Source organism: Oncorhynchus masou, unplaced genomic scaffold (genome assembly GCF_036934945.1).
Source record: "Oncorhynchus masou masou isolate Uvic2021 unplaced genomic scaffold, UVic_Omas_1.1 unplaced_scaffold_4431, whole genome shotgun sequence".
Taxonomy (NCBI): Eukaryota; Metazoa; Chordata; class Actinopteri; order Salmoniformes; family Salmonidae; genus Oncorhynchus; species Oncorhynchus masou.
This window is the reverse complement of record NW_027010824.1, coordinates 12,700-27,692: the sequence shown is the minus strand read 5'-3', so window position 1 is coordinate 27,692 and position 14,993 is coordinate 12,700. Positions and strand designations below refer to the sequence as shown.

The 14,993-nt window shown below is 47.2% G+C and overlaps 1 protein-coding gene across 1 annotated transcript; it reads right to left on the bottom strand.

Moving 5' to 3' along the window:
* Window positions 1-1,230: 1,230 nt before the first annotated feature.
* On the bottom strand, window positions 1,231-11,249 carry LOC135535097 (E3 ubiquitin-protein ligase MYLIP-A-like; the record flags this gene model as incomplete). The annotated part of the gene is made up of 4 exons (XM_064961822.1): window positions 11,039-11,249; window positions 10,288-10,485; window positions 8,596-8,760; window positions 1,231-1,627 (listed from the first exon to the last, which is right to left on the bottom strand). Coding segments are annotated over exons 1-4 (942 nt in total), but the record flags the coding sequence as incomplete, so codon positions are not given.
* Between the last annotated feature and the right edge of the window lie 3,744 nt (window positions 11,250-14,993).

Sequence of the window (14,993 nt, the reverse complement as noted above, 5' to 3'; positions counted from 1 at the left end):
ATGTCTTGTGGCCCTGGGGTCATCCTTATGACATGTTGTGCTGCCATCCTGCCCTGGTTGTCATATGGTGACAAGGACCATGTTATTTTGCTGTTCTTTGACAAAAATGTCTCTTTCAGCTTGGGGGTTCTCTTCTTCATCTGAAGATGATACATTGTGGCTCTGGGTTGTATTCTTCCCCATCTTCTTCTTCAGATTCCTGCTCCTCTTCTAAATCATTGTTCTCTAGTTCCTCCTGGACATCTGATAAAATCTGATCTACGACCTGTTGGGCACTGAAACGTGCACTCGTGGCTTCAGCAAAGAGAGAGCTGGGGGGACTGTCATCTGCAGCACCTTTATAGTCTCTGACTGCATTCCCCATTAGTTAACAATGCTTTTAAGAAATGTTTATTTGGACTGAAATTGTTTAAATTTTGTCTGTGAACTTGCATCATGTGTGGGGTCGTGGAGGGGAAATTCTGCAGATGCTGCAGTCCAAATCGGAGATTTTTGGTTCCAACCGCCGTGTCTCTGTGTGAGACGCAGAGTAGGTGAACGGATGATCTCCGCATGTGTGGTTCCCACCGTGAAGCACGGAGGAGGTCTTGTTATGGTGTTTTGCTGGTGACACTGTCGGTGATGTATTTAGAAATCAAGGCACACTTAACCAGCATGGCTACCACAGCATTCTGTAGCGTTACGCCTTCCCATCTGGCTTCCGTTTAATGGGACTATCATTTGTTTTTCCAACAGAACAACGACCCAACACACCTCCAGGCTGTGTAAGGGCTATTTGATCAAGAAGGAGAGTGATGGAGTGCTGCATCAGTTGACCTGGCCTCCACAATCACACGACCTCAACTAAATTGAGATGGTTTGGGATGAGTTAGACCGCGGAGTAAAAGGAAAGCAGTGCTCAGCTTATGTGGGAACTCCTTCAAGACTGTTGGAAAATCATTCCAGGTTAAACTGGTTGAGAGAATACCAAGAGTGTGCAAAGCTGTCATCAAGGCAAAGGATGGCTATTTGAAGAATAAAATATTTTTATTAGTTTAATATTTTTTTGGTTACTCCATGATTCCATATGTGTTATTTCATAGTTTTGATGGCTTCGCTCTTATGTAGAAATGTAGAAAATAGTAAAAATAAAGAAAAACCCTTGAATGAGTAGGTGTGTCTAAACTGGTAGTGAGTGAGTGAGTGAGTATGTATATATATACTTATTTTAAACCATGGCATTATGGATACCTCTAGCTGGACGGCACAGTTGTGGCAGCACACCATGTGTCCACAGGGGCAGAAGGCAGCGTCCATCTCCTCTTCACAGCACAGCATACACAGCAGAGCATCCTGGAGCTGCTGCAGCTTCTCCTCCAGCACCCGGCTCCTCTGGCACCCCTCACAGCCTCCTTCCCCCACCCCAGGGGACCGCGACGGGCTCTGCCTGCCGGACACACAGTCCCCTGCCATGCCGGCGTTGTAGAGCGCCCTGCGGCAGTGGTCGTAGACCTCCTTGGAGGTGCGCCGGATGTCGAAGACATACTTCTTGCCCAGGTCGATGTTATCGTTGAGGAAGAGAGACGCCAGGTGACCCTTGAAGTCACGGCTGTACTGCATCATCACGTCGTTCGTCACCGTGTCACACCTGAAGGACAAGTAAGATTACAGTTATTGACAAAAAACACTCAAATCAATATTATTATTTTTTATTTTTTTATTTATTTCACCTTTATTTAACCAGGTAGGCTAGTTGAGAACAAGTTCTCATTTGCAACTGCGACCTGGCCAAGATAAAGCTTAGCAGTGTGAACAGACAACACAGAGTTACACATGGAGTAAACAATTAACAAGTCAATAACACAGTACAAAAAAGGCGAGTCTATATACATTGTGTGCAAAAGGCATGAGGAGGTAGGCGAATAATTACAATTTTGCAGATTAGCACTGGAGTGATAAATGATCAGATGGTCATGTACAGGTAGAGATACTGGTGTGCAAAAGAGCAGAAAAGTAAATAAATAAAAACTGTGTGGGGATGAGGTAAGTGAAAATGGGTGGGTTATTTACCAATAGACTATGTACAGCTGCAGAGATCGGTTAGCTGCTCAGATAGCACATGTTTAAAGTTGGTGAGGGAGATAAAAGTCTCCAACTTCAGGGATTTTTGCAATTCGTTCCAGTCACAGGCAGCAGAATACTGGAACGAAAGGCGGCCAAATGAGGTGTTGGCTTTAGGGATGATCAGTGAGATACACCTGCTGGAGCGCGTGCTACGGATGGGTGTTGCCATCGTGACCAGTGAACTGAGATAAGGCGGAGCTTTACCTAGCATGGATTTGTAGATGACCTGGAGCCAGTGGGTCTGGCGACGAATATGTAGCGAGGGCCAGCCGACTAGAGCATACAAGTCGCAGTGGTGGGTGGTATAAGGTGCTTTAGTGACAAAACGGATGGCACTGTGATAAACTGCATCCAGTTTGCTGAGTAGAGTGTTGGAGGCAATTTTGTAGATGACATAGCCGAAGTCGAGGATCGGTAGGACAGTCAGTTTTACTAGGGTAAGTTTGGCGGCGTGAGTGAAGGAGACTTTGTTGCGGAATAGAAAGCCGACTCTTGATTTGATTTTCGATTGGAGATGTTTGATATGAGTCTGGAAGGAGAGTTTACAGTCTAGCCAGACACCTAGGTACTTATAGGTGTCCACATATTCAAGGTCGGAACCATCCAGGGTGGTGATGCTCGTCGGGCATGCGGGTGCAGGCAACGATCGGTTGAAAAGCATGCATTTGGTTTTACTAGCGTTTAAGAGCAGTTGGAGGCCACGGAAGGAGTGTTGTATGGCATTGAAGCTCGTTTGGAGGTTAGATAGCACAGTGTCCAAGGTCGGGCCGGAAGTATATAGAATGGTGTCGTCTGCGTAGAGGTGGATCAGGGAATCGCCCGCAGCAAGAGCAACATCATTGATATATACAGAGAAAAGAGTCGGCCCGAGAATTGAACCCTGTGGCACCCCCATAGAGACTGCCAGAGGACCGGACAGCATGCCCTCCGATTTGACACACTGAACTCTGTCTGCAAAGTAATTGGTGAACCAGGCAAGGCAGTCATCCGAAAAACCGAGGCTACTGAGTCTGCCGATAAGAATATGGTGATTGACAGAGTCGAAAGCCTTGGCAAGGTCGATGAAGACGGCTGCACAGTACTGTCTTTTATCGATGGCGGTTATGATATCGTTTAGTACCTTGAGTGTGGCTGAGGTGCACCCGTGACCGGCTCGGAAACCAGATTGCACAGCGGAGAAGGTACGGTGGGATTCGAGATGGTCAGTGACCTGTTTGTTGACTTGGCTTTCGAAGACCTTAGATAGGCAGGGCAGGATGGATATAGGTCTGTAACAGTTTGGGTCCAGGGTGTCTCCCCCTTTGAAGAGGGGGATGACTACGGCAGCCTTCCAATCCTTGGGGATCTCAGACGATATGAGAGAGAGGTTGAACAGGCTGGTAATAGGGGTTGCGACAATGGCGGCGGATAGTTTCAGAAATAGAGGGTCCAGATTGTCAAGCCCAGCTGATTTGTACGGGTCCAGGTTTTGCAGCTCTTTCAGAACATCTGCTATCTGGATTTGGGTAAAGGAGAACCTGGAAGGGCTTGGGCGAGAAGCTGCGGTGGGGGCGGAGCTGTTGGCCGATGTTGGAGTAGCCAGGCGGAAGGCATGGCCAGCCGTTGAGAAATGCTTGTTGAAGTTTTCGATAATCATGGATTTATCGGTGGTGACCGTGTTATCTAGCCTCAATGCAGTGGGCAGCTGGGAGGAGGTGCTCTTGTTCTCCATGGACTTCACAGTGTCCCAGAACTTTTGGAGTTGGAGCTACAGGATGCAAACTTCTGCCTGAAGAAGCTGGCCTTAGCTTTCCTGACTGACTGCGTGTATTGGTTCTTGACTTCCCTGAACAGTTGCATATCGCGGGGACTATTCGATGCTATTGCAGTCCGCCACAGGATGTTTTTGTGCTGGTCGAGGGCAGTCAGGTCTGGAGTGAACCAAGGGCTGTATCTGTTCTTGGTTCTGCATTTTTTGAACGGAGCATGCTTATCTAAAATGGTGAGGAAGTTACTTTTAAAGAATGACCAGGCATCCTCAACTGACGGGATGAGGTCAATGTCCTTCCAGGATACCCGGGCCAGGTCGATTAGGAAGGCCTGCTCACAGAAGTGTTTTAGGGAGCGTTTGACAGTGATGAGGGGTGGTCGTTTGACTGCGGCTCCGTAGCGGATACAGGCAATGAGGCAGTGATCGCTGAGATCCTGGTTGAAGACAGCGGAGGTGTATCTGGAGGGCCAGTTGGTCAGGATGACGTCTATGAGGGTGCCCTTGTTTACAGAGTTAGGGTTGTACCTGGTGGGTTCCTTGATGATTTGTGTGAGATTGAGGGCATCTAGCTTAGATTGTAGGACTGCCGGGGTGTTAAGCATATCCCAGTTTAGGTCACCTAAAAGAACAAACTGAAGCTAGATGGGGGGCGATCAATTCACAAATGGTGTCCAGGGCACAGCTTGGAGCTGAGGGGGGTCGGTAGCAGGCGGCAACAGTGAGAGACTTATTTCTGGAGAGAGTAATTTTCAAAATTAGTAGTTCGAACTGTTTGGGCATGGACCTGGAAAGTATGACATTACTTTGCAGGCTCTCTCTGCAGTAGACTGCAACTCCTCCCCCTTTGGCAGTTCTATCTTGACGGAAGATGTTATAGTTGGGTATGGAAATCTCAGAATTTTTGGTGGCCTTCCTGAGCCAGGACTCAGACACGGCAAGGACATCAGGGTTAGCAGAGTGTGCTAAAGCGGTGAGTAAAACAAACTTAGGGAGGAGGCTTCTGATGTTGACATGCATGAAACCAAGGCTTTTTCGATCACAGAAGTCAACAAATGAGGGTGCCTGGGGACATGCAGGGCCTGGGTTTACCTCCACATCACCCGCGGAACAGAGAAGGAGTAGTATGAGGGTGCGGCTAAAGGCTATCAAAACTGGTCGCCTAGAGCATTGGGGACAGAGAATAAGAGGAGCAGGTTTCTGGGCATGGTAGAATATATTCAGGGCATAATGCGCAGACAGGGGTATGGTGGGGTGCGGGTACAGCGGAGGTAAGCCCAGGCACTGGGTGATGATGAGAGAGGTTGTATCTCTGGACATGCTAGTTGTAATGGGTGAGGTCACCGCATATGTGGGAGGTGGGACAAAGGAGGTATCAGGGGTATGAAGAGTGGAACTAGGCGCTCCATTGTGAACTAAAACAATGATAACTAACCTGAACAACAGTATACAAGGCATATTGACATTTGAGAGAGACATACAGCGAGGCATACAGTAATCACAGGTGTTGAATTGGGAAAGCTAGCTAAAACAGTAGGTGAGACAACAAGAGCTAATCAGCTAGCACAACAACAGCAGGTAAAATGGCGTTGACTAGGCAACGGGGCCGACAGATAAACATAAACAAGCAGAATGAGGTACCGTGATTAATGGACAGTCCAGCGTGCATCAGCTATGTAGCCAAGTGATCAGTGTCCAGGGAAGCTGGATTAGTGAGTGTTATCCAGGTAAAAAAAACTAACAATGACTAAATAGCTTATAGCTAGTTAGCTTCTGGAGGTCCTTGAGTGTGTTCTAAAAATTAAAAATAATAGCGATTCCGTATCACATTGGGTGAGGCAGGTTACCGGAAGGTATAAACAAATTAAAAATTGGAAAGAGATAAGAGAGTAAATATGGGTCCAGTGAGTGTTTGGGACGAGGCGATTCAGACAGCACAGCAGGCCTGTGCTAACAAGCTAACAGTTAGTAGGCCGGGGCTAAACAAGGTAGCAGTTAGCAGGCCGAAATAGCAAGCAGGGAGATAGCAAGGGCTAGAGAGTTAGCCTTTGGGGGACGTCGTGATGGGGTGAGTCTGTTTATTCCTCTTCATGCGGTGACATCGATAGACCGGTCGTGGGTCCGGGTAATTGTAGCCCAGGAGTATGCTACGGTGGTAGGTATTGTAGCCCAGGAGTATGCTACGGAGGTAGCACAGGTGCTCTGGCGGGGCTAGCTTCAGGCTAGGTGGGTGGAAGCGCTAGCCAGCAGTAATCGTCCGGGGACATTATAAAATGTTATTACACTCTGAAACTGGAGTGACTCCACATGTACACTAAAACTAAACTTAGCAGCAACTCATGGAAATTATCAGAAAATGTACAGCATATACTGTGCTAGCATATACTGTGCTGCATATTAAACATGTCTTACTCTACATTGGCTCACAGCAGAGATGTTTTTACAAGAGGAAAATGTCACCCTGTGTGAGCATGTTGTTGGTGTGTAAGCCATGCTACATGGTTGCTGACCTGTAGAAGGCATGTTGTTGGTATGTGAGCCATGCTACATGCTACATGGTTGCTGACCTGTAGAAGGCATGTTGCTGGTATGTGAGCCATGCTGCATGGTTGCTGACCTGTAGAAGGCATGTTGTTGGTATGTGAGCCATGCTACATGGTTGCTGACCTGTAGAAGGCATGTTGTTGGTATGTGAGCCATGCTACATGGTTGCTGACCTGTAGAAGGCATGTTGTTGGTATGTGAGCCATGCTACATGCTACATGGTTGCTGACCTGTAGAAGGTGTGTTGCTGGTATGTAAACCATGCTACATGGTTGCTGACCTGTAGAAGGCATGTTGTTGGTATGTGAGCCATGCTACATGGTTACTGACCTGTAGAAGGCATGTTGTTGGTATGTGAGCCATGCTACATGGTTGCTGACCTGTAGAAGGCATGTTGTTGGTATGTGAGCCATGCTACATGGTTGCTGACCTGTAGAAGGCATGTCGTTGGTATGTGAGCCATGCTACATGGTTGCTGACCTGTAGAAGGCATGTTGTTGGTATGTGAGCCATGCTACATGGTTGCTGACCTGTAGAAGGCATGTTGTTGGTGTGTGAGCCATGCTACATGGTTGCTGACCTGTAGAAGGCATGTTGCTGGTATGTGAGCCATGCTGCATGGTTGCTGACCTGTAGAAGGCATGTTGTTGGTATGTGAGCCATGCTACATGGTTGCTGACCTGTAGAAGGCATGTTGTTGGTATGTGAGCCATGCTACATGGTTGCTGACCTGTAGAAGGCATGTTGTTGGTATGTGAGCCATGCTACATGGTTGCTGACCTGTAGAAGGCATGTCGTTGGTATGTGAGCCATGCTGCATGGTTGCTGACCTGTAGAAGGCATGTTGTTGGTATGTGAGCCATGCTACATGGTTGCTGACCTGTAGAAGGCATGTTGTTGGTATGTGAGCCATGCTACATGGTTGCTGACCTGTAGAAGGCATGTTGTTGGTATGTGAGCCATGCTACATGCTACATGGTTGCTGACCTGTAGAAGGTGTGTTGTTGGTATGTAAACCATGCTACATGGTTGCTGACCTGTAGAAGGCATGTTGTTGGTATGTGAGCCATGCTACATGGTTACTGACCTGTAGAAGGCATGTTGTTGGTATGTGAGCCATGCTACATGGTTGCTGACCTGTAGAAGGCATGTTGTTGGTATGTGAGCCATGCTACATGGTTGCTGACCTGTAGAAGGCATGTCGTTGGTATGTGAGCCATGCTACATGGTTGCTGACCTGTAGAAGGCATGTTGTTGGTATGTGAGCCATGCTACATGGTTGCTGACCTGTAGAAGGCATGTTGTTGGTGTGTAAGCCATGCTACATGGTTGCTGACCTGTAGAAGGCATGTTGTTGGTATGTGAGCCATGCTACATGGTTGCTGACCTGTAGAAGGCATGTCGTTGGTATGTGAGCCATGCTACATGGTTGCTGACCTGTAGAAGGCATGTTGTTGGTATGTGAGCCATGCTACATGGTTGCTGACCTGTAGAAGGCATGTTGTTGGTATGTGAGCCATGCTACATGGTTGCTGACCTGTAGAAGGCATGTTGTTGGTATGTGAGCCATGCTACATGCTACATGGTTGCTGACCTGTAGAAGGTGTGTTGTTGGTATGTAAACCATGCTACATGGTTGCTGACCTGTAGAAGGCATGTTGTTGGTATGTGAGCCATGCTACATGGTTACTGACCTGTAGAAGGCATGTTGTTGGTATGTGAGCCATGCTACATGGTTGCTGACCTGTAGAAGGCATGTTGTTGGTATGTGAGCCATGCTACATGGTTGCTGACCTGTAGAAGGCATGTCGTTGGTATGTGAGCCATGCTACATGGTTGCTGACCTGTAGAAGGCATGTTGTTGGTATGTGAGCCATGCTACATGGTTGCTGACCTGTAGAAGGCATGTTGTTGGTGTGTAAGCCATGCTACATGGTTGCTGACCTGTAGAAGGCATGTTGTTGGTATGTGAGCCATGCTACATGGTTGCTGACCTGTAGAAGGCATGTTGTTGGTATGTGAGCCATGCTACATGGTTACTGACCTGTAGAAGGCATGTTGTTGGTATGTGAGCCATGCTACATGGTTGCTGACCTGTAGAAGGCATGTTGTTGGTATGTGAGCCATGCTACATGCTACATGGTTGCTGACCTGTAGAAGGCATGTTGTTGGTATGTGAGCCATGCTACATGGTTGCTGACCTGTAGAAGGCGTGGGTCTCTGTGATGGCCCGGTACAGGCCGCTGGCAGCTCTGGTGCTTGTCATCTTAAACAGCAGGGCCACATCCTCACCACTGTCCTTAGTGATGGTCATGCACACATTCTTCCCTGACTGGGTGGCCATCTGGATGATGGGATAAATGATCCTAGAACAGAGGACAGAGAGTCATTGTAGGCTCTATATAACTTCATATTAAATGTCCAACAGGAGAACATTGCCTTGTGTGTCTACACCTGTAGATAGAACTCCATAATCACATAGTAACGGTGTCTAGACCTATAGACAGAACTACATAATCACATATTAACGGTGTCTAGACCTGTAGACAGAACTACATAATCACATATTAATGGTGTCTAGACCTGTAGACAGAACTACATAATCACATATTAACGGTGTCTAGACCTGTAGATAGAACTACATAATCACATAGTAACGGTGTCTAGACCTGTAGACAGAACTACATAATCACATAGTAACGGTGTCTAGACCTGTAGACAGAACTACATAATCACATTGTAACGGTGTCTAGACCTATAGACAGAACTACATAATCACATAGTAACGGTGTCTAGACCTGTAGACAGAACTACATAATCACATAGTAACGGTGTCTAGACCTGTAGACAGAACTACATAATCACATAGTAACGGTGTCTAGACCTGTAGACAGAACTACATAATCACATAGTAACGGTGTCTACGCTAACAGGAGCATGCTGCCTTGAGTTTGTATAACCGGCCAGTGTTCTATTTTCCACTCTGCTTCATCTGTATACAAACATGGCACAGTAGAAAAAGACAGGCAGCCGACCTCACCTTTAGTTTTTTAGTTTTTTGTTCAGTGCATCAACGAATAACATGTTTTGCAAACAGCACTGTCAGGTTAGTTTAATACCTGTTTTTGGGGTGAAGTCAGGTTAGTGTAGTGAATATACCTGTTGGTGGGGGTGAAGTCAGGTCAGTGTAGTGAATATACCTGTTGGTGGGGGTGAAGTCAGGTTAGTGTAGTGAATATACCTGTTGTTGGGGTGAAGTCAGGTCAGTGTAGTGAATATACCTGTTGGTGGGGGTGAAGTCAGGTCAGTGTAGTGAATATACCTGTTGTTGGGGTGAAGTCAGGTCAGTGTAGTGAATATACCTGTTGGTGGGGGTGAAGTCAGGTCAGTGTAGTGAATATACCGGTTGGTGGGGGTGAAGTCAGGTCAGTGTAGTGAATATACCTGTTGTTGGGGGTGAAGTCAGGTCAGTGTAGTGAATATACCTGTTGTTGGGGTGAAGTCAGGTCAGTGTAGTGAATATACCTGTTGGTGGGGGTGAAGTCAGGTCAGTGTAGTGAATATACCTGTTGGTGGGGGTGAAGTCAGGTCAGTGTAGTGAATATACCTGTTGGTGGGGGTGAAGTCAGGTCAGTGTAGTGAATATACCTGTTGGTGGGGGTGAAGTCAGGTCAGTGTAGTGAATATACCTGTTGGTGGGGGTGAAGTCAGGTCAGTGTAGTGAATATACCTGTTGTTGGGGTGAAGTCAGGTCAGTGTAGTGAATATACCTGTTGGTGGGGGTGAAGTCAGGTCAGTGTAGTGAATATACCTGTTGGTGGGGGTGAAGTCAGGTCAGTGTAGTGAATATACCTGTTGGTGGGGGTGAAGTCAGGTCAGTGTAGTGAATATACCTGTTGGTGGGGGTGAAGTCCTCCTGACAGATAGATACCCCTTCAGGGCCGACCCCTATAGCCAGCCTCTGTCCCTCCGAGTCCCTGGCCCAGTGCCACTCCACTCCGTAGTTCTCCAGGGAGGACACCAGCTGGAGGGCCTGGTACTCTGCTGACGCCTGGCTCAGACCCTCTAGGTCACGGTGCTTCTCCTGGATGCTGCAGACGGACACGGCAGGATTGGACAGAATATTTACGTTTTCTGCTGTTGTAATACTGCTCAATCACCAGGGGGGCCCACCCATAGAATGAAACATGTTTTCTACGTTCTATTTCAAATGCTGCCACCAAATAATCCCTGCTGGGTTTCTTTTTTTCTGTCCCTCCATTGTTTAAATATATATATATATATAAAATATCTACAAAGTACTGAAACTAAACTAAACACATGAGGAATGAGAACTGTACTTTAGTGCCCGGTAGTGATTGTATATAGCTGCAGGGCTAGCTGAGTCAGCAGCCTAGTGTTTTAGGGACAGATGTTGTGAATCCCATTTATATGCTGATTTGGGAGTATTTAGGCTCCTCCCACATCAAGGCAATAACAGAAGACCAAACCATGGTTTAGTCAGCTATTCATATGTCCTTCACAAATCAAAAAGGTTATATTTTTATCATCTTGTATCTATAGCAGTTCTACAAGTCAGCACAGAGAAGTACTTAGTAAGACATGGAATGCAGGTGGAGTCAAGTTACTCATTGCTGTGCTGACCTGTTGATGGTTGCCAGGTCAGGCTCCTGTCTGAAGATCTGGCTGGAGCAGTACTTGGCTGTGTTCTGGTTGTAGTCTCCGTACTCAGCCTGGGCTAGGAGGGCACACAGCTCCTTGGCCTGCTCAGCCTCCATCTGCAGGCTGCCACTGTCCAGCTCCTCCTTTATGTGCAGGAAGAACATATGTCTGGAGGAAAGAGGGATGTGTAAAGGGTTATATGATGGACATGAGGAAGAATGAGAATACAACTTCACAAAACTGCAGTGATAATGGGAAAACTAATTCAATATTTTTGCCTCGTCAAAAGAGGACATTGCACTGAAAAGAGGAACAAAGATAATCCTCTTTGTAGGCCCTAAATCTATGTTGAAGATACCCAGGTTAGAACAACGCAATAACTAGTATCACTGGTCCCTTTGTCTAGAGTTCTTCCTCATTTATGCAAAGAATTATGGGATATTAGAATCCTCTTGTTGTTATCTTCAACATAGTCCTAAAAGAGGAAGAACAAGAATACAGTTTAACTGCTGATGGTAAACTAGCCCTCTGTGCCTCCTCAAAACAGGAAGTTGAACTGAATAGAGGAATGAAGATAGCCTTCTTTATAAAATGACAGTTCTCTCATGCCTGTTATGAGCGCTTGACCTTTCTGTCCACAGGGTCAGCTATCCATCTATTTCTCCAGTGAGGAATGTGGGCAGCAGAATTGCTGGTACAGGCAGGTCACGACCCCATACAGTCCCATGTGATAAACAGGAAGCCTGTTTAAACTTAACAACTCAGTCTGTGCTTCACTCCAATGTATACTACTACGGTGTAACGGCGCAGTGTCGGGGGTGTAACGGCGCAGTGTCGGGGGTGTAACTGCACAGTGTCGGGGGTGTAACAAGCCTGTTTAAACTTAACAACTCAGTCTGTGCTTCACTCCAATGTATACTACTACGGTGTAACGGCGCAGTGTCGGGGGTGTAACGGCGCAGTGTCGGGGGTGTAACGGCACAGTGTCGGGGGTGTAACTGCACAGTGTCGGGGGTGTAACTGCACAGTGTCGGGGGTGTAACTGCACAGTGTCGGAGGTGTAGCGGCACAGTGTCGGAGGTGTAGCGGCACAGTGTCGGGGGTGTAACTGCACAGTGTCGGAGGTGTAGCGGCACAGTGTCGGAGGTGTAGCGGCACAGTGTCGGGGGTGTAACGACACAGTGTCGGAGGTGTAACGGCACAGTGTCGGCGGTGTAACGGCACAGTGTCGGCGGTGTAACGGCACAGTGTCGGGGGTGTAACGGCACAGTGTCGGGGGTGTAACGGCACAGTGTCGGGGGTGTAACGGCACAGTGTCGGAGGTGTAGCGGCACAGTGTCGGAGGTGTAACGGCACAGTGTCGGGGGTGTAGCGGCACAGTGTCGGGGGTGTAGCGGCACAGTGTCGGGGGTGTAGCGGCACAGTGTCGGGGGTGTAACGGCACAGTGTCGGGGGTGTAACGGCACAGTGTCGGCGGTGTAATGGTAATGGTTTTTGAGTTGAAGAACAGTGCGGGGGCGCAATGGTCTCTGGTATAACATCACATATCCACTGGTCTCTGGTATAACATCACATATCCACTGGTCTCTGGTATAACATCACATATCCACTGGTCTCTGGTATAACATCACATATCCACTGGTCTCTGGTATAACATCACATATCCACTGGTTTCTCGTTACAGCCATAACAGTAACATCCAGTAGCTGATTTGGTTCTGGGTGCTGAGATTAGGCTAAATATCCACATATCTGCTGCATTGAATTTACAGCAGGTACATGAATCTACAGTAGGTAGCCTACAGTGGGTACATGAATCTACAGTAGGTAGCCTACAGTGGGTACATTAATCTACAGTCTACAGTAGGTATATTCATGTATGTTTCATGGCTCTAGTTCTAAAGATGTAGCCTATCAAGTCCTAACAGGCTCCCGTTAGACACTGTAGTTAGAGGACTTATAATCACAGACAAGACACCTATAGGTAGAGGACTGCCAGTCACAGACAAGACACTGTAGGTAGAGGACTGCCAGTCACAGACAAGACACTGTAGGTAGAGGACTGCCAGTCACAGACAAGACACTGTAGGTAGAGGACTGCCAGTCACAGACAAGACACTGTAGGTAGAGGACTGCCAGTCACAGACAAGACACTGTAGGTAGAGGACTGCCAGTCACAGACAAGACACTGTAGGTAGAGGACTGCCAGTCACAGACAAGACACTGTAGGTAGAGGACTGCCAGTCACAGACAAGACAACACACTGTAGCAGCTGTTTTTGACAAAATGGTTTTACTCATTATGAATTTTAAAATGGAAACCACCAACTCTCAACAACACATTCTCCCATGGTGCCGCTCAGCTGTAGGACAGATGAAGTGCTTAATGCTCTCCGGAACTGTTGCTATGTGAACTCTGCCCTGCAAGTTGATATCAGCAGAACATCCTATTTAAACAGCTTGTATACAAGTACAATGTGATAAAGCAGTGGGTGTTTAGCTAGTGGGGCTCTCAGCTGTAGCCAACAGGATGGATGCCTGCTTGGATTAACAATGGCTAGTACCGTGTGTTCTCACTCTCAGCCAGCCAGGAGGTAAGGGGGTGGCTGGATGTGGGGGACTGTGCATGCTAAGCCTGCAGGATGCATGGCTCTCATTGTCAGTGAGTGTGGAGCTGCATGTGAACTGCTGACAGACCGAGGGCCTCTCCCCTCTCTTGTTTGCCCAACTCTTTCAGGGCCAGCAGAGCACGTGCTTAGAGATTACTTACATAAGCCTCCTGTTGAATTGATTCAACAAATCAAACATTGTTGTTACGAGTCATGATTCCCAAGGTGTGTTATTTTACTTTTGGAATAATCTGAAGGCTGAGTTATTTAGTAGCACTATGAATTTACCACATTATTCATAAAATGTAATATATATATATATGAAACGTGAAATGGATCAGCCATACTAGTACAGGCCTCGTGTCAGCTGTGTTATTACTCCAGGCCTCGTGTCAGCTGTGTTATTACTACAGGCCTCGTGTCAGCTGTGTTATTACTACAGGCCTCGTGTCAGCTGTGTTATTACTACAGGCCTCGTGTCAGCTGTGTTATTACTACAGGCCTCGTGTCAGCTGTGTTATTACTACAGGCCTCGTGTCAGCTGTGTTATTACTACAGGCCTCGTGTCAGCTGTGTTATTACTACAGGCCTCGTGTCAGCTGTGTTATTACTACAGGCCTCGTGTCAGCTGTGTTATTACTACAGGCCTCGTGTCAGCTGTGTTATTACTACAGGCCTCGTGTCAGCTGTGTTATTACTACAGGCCTCGTGTCAGCTGTGTTATTACTACAGGCCCCGTGTCAGCTGTGTTATTACTACAGGCCTCGTGTCAGCTGTGTTATTACTACAGGCCTCGTGTCAGCTGTGTTATTACTACAGGCCTAGCCTACTGTATGTACTGTGACTGTCTCAAGACCAAACTATACTGGACAAAATTAAAAACACAATCATTTTTCCTTGTTACAGTTCATATAAGGCAATCAGTCAATTGAAATGAATTCATTAGGTCCTAATCTATGATTACACATGAATGGGCAGTGAAGCAGCCATGGATGGGACTGTGAAGGCATAGGCCCACCCTCTGGGGAGCCTGGCCCAGCCAATCAGAATAAGTTTTTCCCCACAAAAAGGCTTTATTGAAGACAGAAATACTCCCGCAGGTGAAGAAGCCAGATGTGGTCCTGGACTGGTGTGTTACACATGGTCTGCGGTTGTGAGGCCGGTTGATTGTACTGCCAAATTCTCCAAAACAACGTTGGAGAAGGCTTGTGGTAGAGAAATTAACATTAAATTCTCTGGCAACAGCTCTGGTGGACAGTCCTGCAGTCAGCGTGCCAATTGCGCGCTCCATCATCTTGAGACATGGCATTGTGTTTGTCTAACAAAATTG